Source organism: Lepidochelys kempii, chromosome 3 (genome assembly GCF_965140285.1).
Source record: "Lepidochelys kempii isolate rLepKem1 chromosome 3, rLepKem1.hap1, whole genome shotgun sequence".
Lineage (NCBI taxonomy): Eukaryota > Metazoa > Chordata > Testudines > Cheloniidae > Lepidochelys > Lepidochelys kempii.
The window spans coordinates 156662533-156675328 of NC_136382.1; the positions used below are offsets into that span (position 1 = coordinate 156662533).

Here is a 12796-nt window from a genome sequence, read left to right on the forward strand (position 1 = left end):
TGTCACCCCCTTTGCACAATTCTGAATGACTACTCAAGGTGCAAGGCACGAGAGAGTCCAATCCTGAGTCCCTTCTGGAAGATGGTCTGTCTGGAAGAGTCATCTTTTTTGTCTCTAGCCCTCAGACATAACTGTTGACTTAGTAATATAAGAATGTTACTAGCCCTGCCTAAAGGAGATAAGCGTGACTCAAATCCACCCTGGCCTGTGTGGTAATTTTCACCATGTTACAAGTGTCTCTGTCATAGGGTGGCTGGCCTCTGGGAATGAAGCTGGTCCAGACCCTCGTGCCAGAACAGGTGCTCCCAGTTTGGCCAAATAAGAGAGGAGGGCAGCTTCTGAGGCTATAAAGGACCAAGGAGAATCTGAGAGAGAGAGGGAAGGAGACTTTGTGTGTCTGGGACCTGGGGAGACAGGGCTGCCTGGGAGTAGTAGCTTGGCGGGAGATGAGAGCTGCTAGAGCCAGAAGGTGGTTCCTGGGGGAAGGCTGAAGGCAAGAAGAGCAGCAAGAGGGGTTTGCTGGCTGATCTCCCCAAACCAGAGGGGCTTCAGACAGCTGAAGGCAAGAGGAGCAGAAGAGGGAAGCGCCTGCTGGCTCTAAGCCAGAGAACCAAAGCCGAGGGCCAGAGAGGGCTGAAGTTGAGAACCAGTGGAGAAGCTTACCCACTGATGTCTCCACATCAGACAGCTGGACCCAGGGGGTTAGTGAGAGGACAAGGGGGAGTAAAGGATGCTCCCTGGTGAGGATGGTCTTCCCAGCTGGGAAGAGCAGGGTTGCATGCCAGCTGAAAGGGCTGGAGTGGCTGTCCCAGGACAGAAAAGGACCAATAAGGATCCTGGATGTGGTGGAAGACCCCAGAATATGGTATGGAAGGAGTCTCAACAGAGAGACTGGGGAGGGTAGGTGGGTCACTCTCGGTAGAGCAGGGTTTTAAGGACTACATGGATTGGGGGTGAAATGTAGTATGTTTGGGACTTTTTGTTGGGGATTAATTGATCAATATTTTTGACATAAATGAACCCTAAGGAGGGTATTATTGGGCCTGGCATAGAGTCCTTGGGTTACATGAGAGGGGAAACTGAGGCAGACATCTCGGTTGTGTCATGGTCGGTTGCAGAGATTACTCCAGTTGGAGCTGCCCTTTGACAATCCGGAGTGAAGGTGATACAATGCTGACTTCATTTCTCCTGCTTCTCTAGTTTCTGTTCCCCTTGGCAGCCAATTCTTTATCCCAGCAGAAAGATAGGTCATGCAAGTAACAGAATCAAGAAGGGGCAGTAGTTAACAGCATGCAGCTTTTCAGTTCTAGGTCACAAGTTCAAATCTAGTCTTGATCAGTAGTGCTCAGAAGTTGTTGCAGTTTGATGGCTGTTGAGTGGCCTACAGAAAATCAGTTGGTGGTGTCAGTCCAGTTTCTGGTGGACAAAGGTCCACATCATCAGTCTCACTAATTACGCCAATTAATGGCAATCTCAGCAGAGTGGCCAGTGAACCAACTTCTGTATCACTACAGCCCATGTCGGAGCATCTTTTGCATTCCCATTCTCAGAGTACTATCATGCAAGACTACATCTTCCTCTACAATGGCTCCTGCCACACCTGGAGCACTGATCTTAGTCTTTTTGGGTCAGTAAATCAATTTTTTTGCTCACCTCTCCCCGACAGATAAACAGTTCCTGTCATACTCACTATGCCCAGGGCCAGCTGAGGAACTGATTATTTGAAATATACCTCAAATGTAAATATTGTGTGTGCCGGGGATCTCCAGGTACCTCCTGCTGAAGAAGTCCAGCTCTGGTACTTGTTCCTGTCAATCCTGGGGACTGTCTTTGGTTTCAGAGGGAATAGGACCAGGAACTTAATTTAAAAATAAAAAGCTGAAATTCCCCTTTACATTTTGGTTTCCCCCTACTCAGGGAACTAGGGACCACAGGTTTGTGCAAGGCCACCTGGGGCAACCAGAAACTTACAGTTTGCAATCCTGTAGAAGTCAGACACTGTTTGCCTAAAACACTCCAGTCAGCAGGTCCTGATCCTGCTGGGAAAGGGTTAAGTGGATTTTAGAGACTCATACTGGTTACTTCCCCTGTATAGAAGGAAGGTGGGAGTGACTCTTTGGGGAGAGAAGACATGGGCTGGGGGCTGAGCAGTCCCGAAGGAGGAACTCCAGGAGCAGCCAAGCCTGTGAAGGAGATGTGAGCTGAATTTATTGTCTTATTGTTGATTGCTTGGTTAGTGAAGCCAAATCCCAGGAAGGGGATAAGTTTGTGGACTGCAGATTGGGAAAGCAGCCTGTCTGCATCATTATACTCCCATCAGATGAAAACAACTGTCATAACCAAGCTGAGCTGAACTCAAACCAGTGACCTAAAGGTGAAAGATTTCACATCCCATTGCCAATTCCCTGAGTCATCCACTTACCTTCCCTCTGCATTCATTTTGTGTTGATCCGCCTTCAGCTGGTGGTGATGCTGTGATGGGTGGTTACATGACATCACACAGGATCATCATCTCATGACACATCCAGGTGTTACAAGGCCATGTAGAAATGACTTTGTTCCTGAGATTACATTCAAGGGGATCTAATATTCAGCATAAGATAATCAAAGACCAAAAGTAGCTAAAACAATAGGAACAGCTCCTGCCAGATATTCCTCACCTAATAGGCAATAAAAGACACATTCAGTTTATACTGCAAGTTTATTACAGTAATACAGTCAGATTAAATAATCTTCGTAGTTGATATAATTATATCAGAGAGAATATAAATATTTTAGTTTCAATACAGGCAATCATTTCATTTTTCCGTGCAGAGAGTAATATACAAACAATCATATGGAATAAAATTAAACAAAAGAGAGAAACCTAAATTACAAAGTATGGCTTTAATCTATAAGAAAGTTGTTTCATATGATGAACATTCATTTGTATTTAAGCTTGGCTGGATTCAGTTCAATCAGTAAACATCAGCATTTGTCAGTTTCACACTGAACCCAAAAACGGACAGAGGAAAACAAATGGCCATCAATGCTAATGAACATTTAGAGACATTAAAAATATTTTTTAGACAAAAACATAAGAAGTCCTCAGGGGACCTGGCCCTTTCCTGTTAGTGGCTGTACAACGGTATCTAGAAGCAGGAGTTCTCAGGCCACTGAATTTCTCTGGCAGCACAGAAACAGGAGCCTGCTTGTTCGGCTACATAGCAATAGAAATAAAAGCTGGGGATGTCTGTTTAAAAGATTTTATTTCGGTAAAAAATTGATTCAAAAATAGATGGTGATGCAATAACAAATCCATTGCTGCCCAATTACACCTGTCACTGTGCTCTAACCCAGGGGTAGGCAAACTATGGTCCGGGGGCCAATCTGGCCCTTCAGACACTTTAATTCGGCCCTCGAGCTCCCGCTGGGGAGCGGGGTCCAGGGCTTGCCTTGCTCCATGTGTGCCATGGCTCTGCACAGCTCTGAACAGCGGCATGTTCCCCCTTCGGCACCTACACAAAGTACGGCCAATGGGAGCTGCAGGAGCGGCGCCTGTGGATGGGGCAGCGTGCAGAGCCGCCTGGCCACGCTCCATGTAGGTGCTGGAGGGGGGACATGCCGCTGCTTCCGGGAGCTGCTTGAGGTAAGAACCCCCTGGAACCTGCACCCCTGACCCCCTCCAGCGCCCCAACCCCCAGCTCTGATCCCCCTCCTGCCTGCCAAACACCTTGGTCCCAGCCTGGAGCACCTTCCTGCACCTCCAACCCCTCATGCCCAGCCCCAGCCGGGAGCCCACACCCCCAGCTGGAGCCCCCGCATCCCACACCCCAACTCCTGCCCCAGCTGGGAGCCCCCTCCTGCACCCTGAACTCCTCATTTTTGGTCCCACTCCAGAGCCTGCACCCCCAGCTGGAGCCCTCACCCGCTCCTGCACCCCAACCTCCAATTTCATGAGCATTCATGGCCTGCCATACAATTTCCATAGCCAGATGTGGCCCTTGGGCTAAAAAGTTTGTCCACCCCTGCTGTAACCCATTGCCACTTGGTATTCAGAGACAGAGCTCCCTCTTCAAGAGCACAGGCCACTTTAGCTGATGAAGAAACTTCCTTAGCTGCAAGCAGTAACTTAGCAGGGCTTACGAGACACTGTTTTCTTGATTTAAATAATTTATAGGCTTTCTTAAGGTATCGATCACTGTAGGATCCAACTATCTCACAAACACTGATGAATTTATCCCAGAAACTCCTCTGTCAAGAGCAGCTCAGGCCATGAAAGGGCAGTGATCTATATACACACACACACAAACACAAGCTAGGCCTTTCCAACTATATTCATAGAAACTGAAATAAGTTAAAAATCCTGTTGAGCCTACTGATAATCCAGAGCGTGGTACAAATTTCTCCCCCCTCCCCCTCCTCTTCTCTGTCTCTTTTATTCTTTTGCCAAAGTTTAAAAATAAAGACCTTAAACTACACTCATTCAATGCATTTTTAATGCCAAATGAAAACTTTGCTACATGGCACCAAGTGCCCTTTTTGTTGTTGTTTGTTAAAAAAAAAAAAAATACGATCACTAATGTACTTGTCATGCAAGTGCAGGGATTTTTTCCTCTGGAAAGCTTCAAGGCTACGGGCTGATGGGTTGGAGGGATTGTTTAACAGATCTAGAATTTAGTTTTGCTCGTGAGCAGGCTTAAGGAGAACAATGAATAGGGAACCTGATTTTCTGTCCTATGTCAATGAAAATTGTGATGAAGTTGAGGTAGATTTGGCTGTGTAAGGTGTAATATCCTACAGAGAACGAAGACACACAGGAGATCAAACAGATAGATCAATGCAAAGGATAGGCAAACGAGCAGGGGGAAAAAATCCCCGCCCTTCCATCAAAAAGAAATCCCATCCAGGATTGTTCCCTTGTCATGTCCTGCCTAGTTAGCAACACTACAAGCTTCTCCCCTTGGCCCGTCAGTGTCCATTAACCCTGGCCCAAAGAAACCCCCTCTAGAGGTCAAATGGTGAATCAGGCTCCAGGGCCCACCCAGTTCTTGATCACTCTGCTAAGACTACCAACAAAGGGGCAAATTGGAGGCAACGGTAATGATTTCTTTGATGTGGATAGCTGCCCATCAAGAACTGGGCTGAGAACACCAAACTCATTGCACACAGGGCAATGAACACACATCAGATGGTAGCGACTTTCAACCAGTACTGACCTAGGCTGCTGTAACACCATAGTATGAGCTACAGGAGAATTCCTTTCGCTGCTGAAAGGAGGCGTCTTCTCCTTGCTGCAGGCCACACACAAGCATCACAATGCCCTTGAACCTCCTGCCCCGGCCAGTTTGGCGAACTGAAGATATCTGCATAGACTGGAGCAGTGGGGAACCTAAGCTCTGACCCTGCAGTGTGTGAAATTGATGCCTGTTCACAGGGCCTGTGCACCATTTAAAGCTCACATGTGCCCAAAGCATTTGTTCTAGCCCTCTGCCAAGGGGTAACTTTCCCTCTGTGTTACTGGAAAATATCATATTGCGCACACCATCAATCCCTACAATCTGTGTTTTGTGTAGAAACAACCCACCCACCCACACCAGCTGGAGTGGATTTTCTGAAACTCTGTTCTGCACGGAAGGTCTAATGCTATCAGAGAGCATGAACATACCTAATGAATTCCCTTCCACTGTTCTTAATATGGAATTTCTGCTACTGGAGTTTAATTAGCATCTTAATAATATTCCCACCCTCCGCCTCTCCCCCACTGACATCCAAATTAGCTGCTGCAGCTCCAGCGTGGATGAGCTGGATGGATCTGGCTCCCACTGACTCCAGAGGCAGCAGGACACAGCCAGCTCTTAACAGCTGTGCTATTGTTCTGTCAGTTCAGCAGCCTTGGAGGGGGAACATCAGTTTTGTCTCCTCCCCTCCCTCCCTGTGACACTGGGGGCTGATGACGCCTTAAGGCTGGAGGTGCCTGCACACTGTCCATGGACTGGCAGGATTGGCAGGGCAAGTGCTTATTATGCTAATCTGCCTTCAGCTTGGCTCCCACTTCCTGGGAAAAATACCCCGGAGCTGTGACAGCCTTCAACTCTGCCAGCATGTGCTGCAGGGGCAGTGTCTCTGCAAAAATAAAAAAGGGGGGTTGAGGTTTACACTGAATTCCACTCCCACCAGTCACCCTGCCCAGCAAGGAATACATCGAAAAGGAACTGTTTGTCCTTGGAGATGCCATTGAGGCACAATGTAACAGGAGGAGAGAGGCAGGGAAATAGATTAACCCTTTCACTGCTGGTCTGCCATTGAAAATGCTGTGCTGGTATTTTCTCCGCATACCAGTGACGATAAAGGGGTGTTAAGCTGCACGTATCACACTCAGCAGCACAGAAGGTGCCATGCCCTGGAAACAGTACGTTCAGTAGCAGAACCTGAGCATTCTATCCGGATGTGCCTGATACATACAACAGGGACACTCCATGTGAACATATCCTGTACAGTCAGCAGCCCATCAGGGGCACCTCACCTGGGCGTAGCCAGTACGTTCAGTATCAGGCTGCCCAGATACCCAGAGCATTATAGCAGTGGTGCCCTCAGGACATTCACTGCCAGTGTCAATGGGGCTGCATCCATTGACGCCAACAGAGAACATGGCTCAGCATTTTACTGTCTGAGATGTAGGTCATCTATAAACGTAACAAGTGGTCTATTCAGTGTGCTAGGTGGCACAACACTCTATTGCACACCATTTCTTGTTCACAACCTCGTGAATCATGAGGTAATGTGTAATCATGCCCTTTGCTTACCACTGCATATATTTTAAAGAGCTCAACCATGCACTCTCTATCACACCCTACAAATATGTGGGAATGTGTTCCTTTTGCGGGCTGGGGACTCGAGCAAAGGGTTAAATTGAAAATGAGACCACTTTGACTAAAATAACGTTATTGTATAGCTAATTAAGGACTATGCTGCGAAGGGCGTCGGAGTGGCCTGCTGCTAGGCCATGATTTCACTAGTCTGCTTTGATTGTGGCTAGGGGTGTGGGGAGTAGCATTCCACACCGACAGCAAGATACTGACTGATTAATAAGGGGAGTCCTGCCTGTGCTTTTGGGAATTCAAGGCAGCCGACATCAGCTTCCGGGCCCAATCCTGTGAACACCACCTGTCTTCAGCTCCCATAGCACGACTGGGCCCTATATCTGCGGCTTGGAGGATGAATGACCTAATCTGCCACGCTGGTGATTTATAGCAGCAAAATACCACCTCCCATCTTCAAGTAATTAGCAAATGCAGGTGGCTTTGATATAAATCTCCAAATCAAGGCACAGCTGTAACTCTCTTGGGGACACCATCACTCCTGAAAACAAAAGTCCTGGGGAACTAATGTCACGCATTAAAGATGGACTTCCACTCACTGGTATTGCCAAGATTTGCATTTTTTCACTGAACAGCATGAAAGACGGATCCCGCCCCACTGCACAATTCTATAGAAGCTTCAGCACGGGGATAGCCTTTAACCCTCTCACTCCCAAATAAAAAAAAGGCTGCCTTCTCATCAGTATGCTGCCTGTCTTTATCCTCTGAGCAAGAACACAGACTCCCTGACTCTAATTGAGGAAATGCAATAGTATTCTGCAGCACTGACTCAACACCACTGCAGTAAGAGTATTGTGAGCCACAGGATTCCTGATCTTCACTGGAGCAGAAAGGAAACCTGACATCTCAACCCCGTTGGTGGTTTTTACAGGGCTGGTTGAGTACAGTTCCATCGTTTGCAAATCACAATGGACAGGCCATTCTTTTTCACCGGCAGAATTTACACAGGATACTGTTAATATGTTGGGAATTCAGATACACTGATTTCAGCTGGCCGTTAAAAAAACTGCTTCAATTAAACTTAACCCTTCACATGCACCACAACAGAAAAAGAAGAATTTTGCTTTCAAAAGTGCTGTGCCTGCAATCAATTAGAAAAACACTGAAAATCTTCTCATAAAATATTGGATTTTCAAATGGGGTCTATGGGAGGTAGGTACCAAAATCTCATTGAAATTCTAGGGGTGGTAGGTGCCTAACTCCCTTAGGAGCCTTTGAAAATCCATTCCCCCCCACCCCCCGCACACAAAAAAATATAGTCAAGGAAAAACATTTACCACATTTTTTGTCTGTAGTTTTTTGCCATAGGAAGGTAGGGGCTTTAGTGCCTGAGGTATAGGTAGTTCCTGGATGCTTTTAGGAAAGTGTGAAGGTGGGAGAGACTGGAGAATAGTTTGCATAGCTTGCAGGTATAAAGAACCAGGTGTGTTCCCCACCAGGCTGTTGAATTTGTCTTCCCCGAGCAAAGCTGTCCAGTGGTCTGGATGATCCTGCAGAACTTTCCGCATCTTAAACTGTGGGTTAGGCATGAAGAGCAAGAGGTAGTCGAGGCAGAGCTTTTTTGATGCCACGTTGACTTTGGAGTCCCACATCTGCTCCAGGATGACATCCAATGGGGTGAGCCCCTTGCTGTCCTCGATCCTGGGAGAAGCCCCATTTCCTAGGAGGATGAGGACGGTCTCTGACCTCAGCAGTTCGCAGGCAAGGTGCAGCGGGGTCTTGCCATCTTCCAGATGAAAGCAGCCAGTCCTGTTGATGTAGGAATTTAGGCTGGGTAGCTTGTGTGCAATCTTGATGATCAGCGCCAAAATGTCCCTCCTGTCGTATGTGACTGCCATGGCCAAATGAGGGGCAGAGGACGGGCAATAGCAGAAATGCTCTCCAGGCACCTTGAGAGCATCCTCTGGAAAATGAGACAGCAGATACTGGGCATAAGGCAGGTGATTATGCACCACTGCATAGAGAAGGGCTTCCGAAGGTGAATATGTTCTCAGGCTTGCATTTTCCTCCCAGTAAAAATATTCCATAGTTCTCATATCTTCCAGCATCCACACCGGTTTGTGGTCTCTCACAGCCTGGTAGAACATATAGGATAAGAATTTACAATGCCTGCTCTGTTCATCCTGCAGGCTGGCCTGGTTACTGGCCATGTCTCAGCAAATAAACAAGACCTGCACACAAGCTCGCTCCAGAATGTAAGATTCACTCACTTTGAATGCAGATCCCGATGCTGCTGCAACCTTCAGCCTGTCATTGCAGCCCAGACTGCACTAGCTGGAATGCCTTGGCTTGAACATCTCCACCCATTCATTGTTTTTTCCCCTCATTGCAGTGGTTTTGTTTAGGTAAGCACAATCCCACAGGCTCAGTTAACCCATGCCATGCAATAGATGGTTAGTCAGTGCATTCTGCTCCATGCACAGCACAGGTTAGAACGCTGTCAGACTAGCAGTGATTTTTATAGATGCAGAGCTACATAGGAGAGACTAAAATTAGCTTTAGAGGTGAGGCAATTTTCTGTCTGTGTTTGATGCCTACCCAGATCAGCTGATATAGTGCAGTAAGCACAATATGCATTTATTCATTTGTCTTTGTCCCTCGTACTTCTACAATTCCGTATATAATAAATGTATATTGATACTATATAATCAATATTGAGTACCATATATAATTTCCATATACTGATTGCTAGCTATATGGTTATAAAGTGACTTCTATTTACTAAATACTGTTATGGGTGACGCATTAGGGGACACTGATAATGGTTTGTCTATTAGAGGTCATCAATCCTTGAGGGGGCCATTTAGGGATCTGGGGCAAAAATTGGGGATTGGTCCTGCTTTGAGCAGGGGGTTGGACTAGATGATCTCCTGAGGTCCCTTCCAACCCTGATATTCTATGATTCTATGATGCATAAGCCCATAGGCTGAAACTCTACATAGAATGAGTTGAAGACACCATGCAGTAACCCCATCCAGAGTCATGAAGGATATTGGATAGTTAAAGCACTTCCCTTTGTCCGGCAGTTAAAGCTCTGAGGTTCCTTTGTGTTGCAAAGCAGATGCATGAAGAAAGGATTAATGTCCAAGCCACCTTTCTGTCTAGACCAGCTAATCTGAGGGGGATCCTTGCACTTGGGGTTTCCCAGATGTCCATGCAGGGGAGTTTGGGGCTGTGTGAGACTTGGGTGAGGTCCTGGGAAGAGACAGAGGCCCAAGGCAGATGCTTCTGGGACAAGACAGAGGTGCCTGACCGGAGGTTTCTGCAAGAGAGTGTGACCTGTGTGCTGTTTGTTACCACCTGTGTTCAAGGAAACAGGATTTACACGCATTGGAAATAAACAAATTATACTGAGAAAATACCTGACTCTGCTTCGTTGATTTCTGCTTTAAACAGGACCTGACCTGCAAGGTCCTGAATTCTGTTATAACTTGGCAAAGGGGCAACAATCTACACTGTGTCCATATTGGGAGACTCAACACACAACGTTCAGATCTGGATTTTGAATAGCCCAAAGTTGCAAGGTGTTCAGGTCCAGGGATTTGGATCATCATAGGATAAAATTAGGTCCATTTGCAAAGTTTGGGTCTGGATCTGGGTACAGACTGCAACCTCCCAGCCCACAAAATTCAGGGACATTTAGATCCTGGGGTTTGGTTCAAGCCCATCTCCTGTACAGTGTATACATTTAATGTTTTGGGTCAGGTTTACACATTTTGAGTGAGCAATTGCATGCCCAGTTTGTGTTCACAATTAATGTGACTGTGCATGCAAATACAGCTAATTAGATATTTGCATGCGCCATTATCCAGTTTGTATGTGTAACCCACACACCTTCTAGGTGTGGTGTTCTGTCCCATTTAGTGGCACCGAGACCACTTAGAGAGAGAGAGAAAATGAGTCTGCTCTACACCCGTAGCTAACAACGAGTTGGCTTTTAGCTCATGCAGTAGAGGCTCATGCACTAAGCTCCAGAGGTTCCCAGTTCAATCCTGCCCGCCGACATCCAGGGTCTGTCGGCGTTACAAGTGGGGGCTCATCTGGGATTTCAACTGGAAAGACTCCGAAGCTCGGGACACACTTCCTCAGCTAGGGGAAGTATGTCACCCACACACCTTCTGGGTGTGGGGTTCTGTCCCATTTAGTGGCACCGAGACCGCTTAGAAAGAGAGAGAAAATGAGTCTGCTCTACAGCCTTAGCTCACAGCCAGTTGGCTTTTAGCTCATGTGGTAGAGGCTCATGCTTTAAGCTCCAGAGACCCCAGGTTCAATCCTGCCCGCTGATGACCAGGGTCTGTTGGTATGGTATGTTGGACGTAGGTGCATGATGGAGCAAACATATTTTGTGTGTCCAGTTGTTTACCCAAACAGTCTGAAAAATCAGGCCATTAGCATACAAGCCCCGTGTAACAAACTGGTCTGGTTAAAAGTTAAAGTGTTAATACATTACATGTTTATAGCATCTTTCATTCAACGATCTCAAAAGACTTTGCAATCATTAATTCATTATGTCTACAACACCCCAGTGAGATAGGTAAGTATTGCCAGCCACATTTTATAGAGGAGGAAACAGAGGTATGTGCACAAATGTTTTATGACTTGCTCAGGTTTACACAGTAAGCCAGTGGCAGAACTGGGAGTAAAGCCATGAACTCCTGAGTCTTTTCTCCATGCTCTGACCACTGGACAACCCTCCCTCTCTGAAACTCAGGCAGAAGTCTGGAGCTAAAGACAAAGTACAATGTTTGTAGTCTCTTCTATTATGTGGGTTATTATAGGGTGTTCAAATGTGTTCACCGGGTGAAAAACATCTAAACAAAAACTATTCTGCAAATAGTATTGTCCCTTCCCATATAAAATACCAGGAGAAGGAATAATTAGTCTCTGAACTCTGTGGCTTATGAATAGACACTGTTGTGCCATCAGGGTGAGGGAAGAGATGCCCAGGGGACAGAGGCATGTCCTGGGAAGGAACACTGGGGAGAAATGGGGCCAATTCTGTGGCAGAGAGATTATATATTGGGCCCACCTCCGCGCTTCCTTAAGCTGCTCATCTATTTTCCCCGCCATCCTGCTGTCTGCTATAGGCAAGCTCTCTGCATGTTGCATGCTCCTATCTCATCCAATAGTCTATGCGAGCTAGAGCTGGGTGGACTGTTTGATAATGCATCTGTTTTGAGGTTGCAAAATAAAAAATGTTTGCAAAACAGAAGTAAATCTCTAAAACAAAAACATGCAAGGTTTCTTACAACAAATTTGAGTGCAAAAACTTGGGCTACTATCCATGAGTGCAAACCAAACCAACCACAAGATTCAAGGGAGGTGGCGGGGATGAAGTAGAGTTGTTTTTTGCCTTTTGAGCTGGGATTGGTTGATCAAGCAAGACGTGTCACATGGTGTTGTTTCTGGTTTCCTGATTGGCTGAGCTGTATTCCACAGGGTTAGCAGAAGGCCATTCTGACTCAATTTCACAGAGGGCGCAGCAGCAGAAAGGAGTTTTATGCACCTCTGTATGTCGAAGGGGACAGGGGAAGATTTTTTATCCTCACCTCCTAAAGACCAGCTAAGATTTCAGTTAGAACATGGCAGCCACCCTTGAGAACTCCAGATAGGAGAATGGTCTTCCAATTAAAGCTGATAGTCATCGAGATATGTGGATACTGTAGTGTACAGGAATTGGCAGAATCCTTTAAATTGTCTTGTCTGTTTTAGAAACCAGCCAGAGCTGCAGCATGTGTCCATACCCAGGCCTGGCATGTTGTATATAATTAGTATACATGGTTGTACAGACCCCACCATGCCATTGTGGTTTCTTTGTGCTATTATTGTTGGGTAAAGGCCAAAAGATACAGCAGGTGAAGATTCCTTAATCCAGGAATACAGTGGTACAGAGAGTGGCAGAAGAGGCCAAGTGAAACGGAAAGAGTAACTGCAGG

The 12796-nt window shown here is 46.5% G+C and overlaps 1 protein-coding gene across 1 annotated transcript; it reads right to left on the bottom strand.

Moving 5' to 3' along the window:
• Nucleotides 1–3708: 3708 nt before the first annotated feature.
• LOC140908822 (ankyrin repeat domain-containing protein 9-like) lies at nt 3709–9294 on the bottom strand. The gene has a single exon (XM_073336697.2). The coding sequence runs from the start codon at nt 9008–9010 to the stop codon at nt 8120–8122; it is 891 nt and encodes a 296-aa protein (XP_073192798.2). The 5' UTR covers nt 9011–9294; the 3' UTR covers nt 3709–8119.
• Nucleotides 9295–12796: the final 3502 nt, after the last annotated feature.

Excerpts from the sequence above, each read along its gene's own strand:
- LOC140908822 (XM_073336697.2), bottom strand. The coding sequence starts at position 9,010 with ATGGCCAGTAACCAGGCCAGCCTGCAGGATGAACAGAGCAGGCATTGT.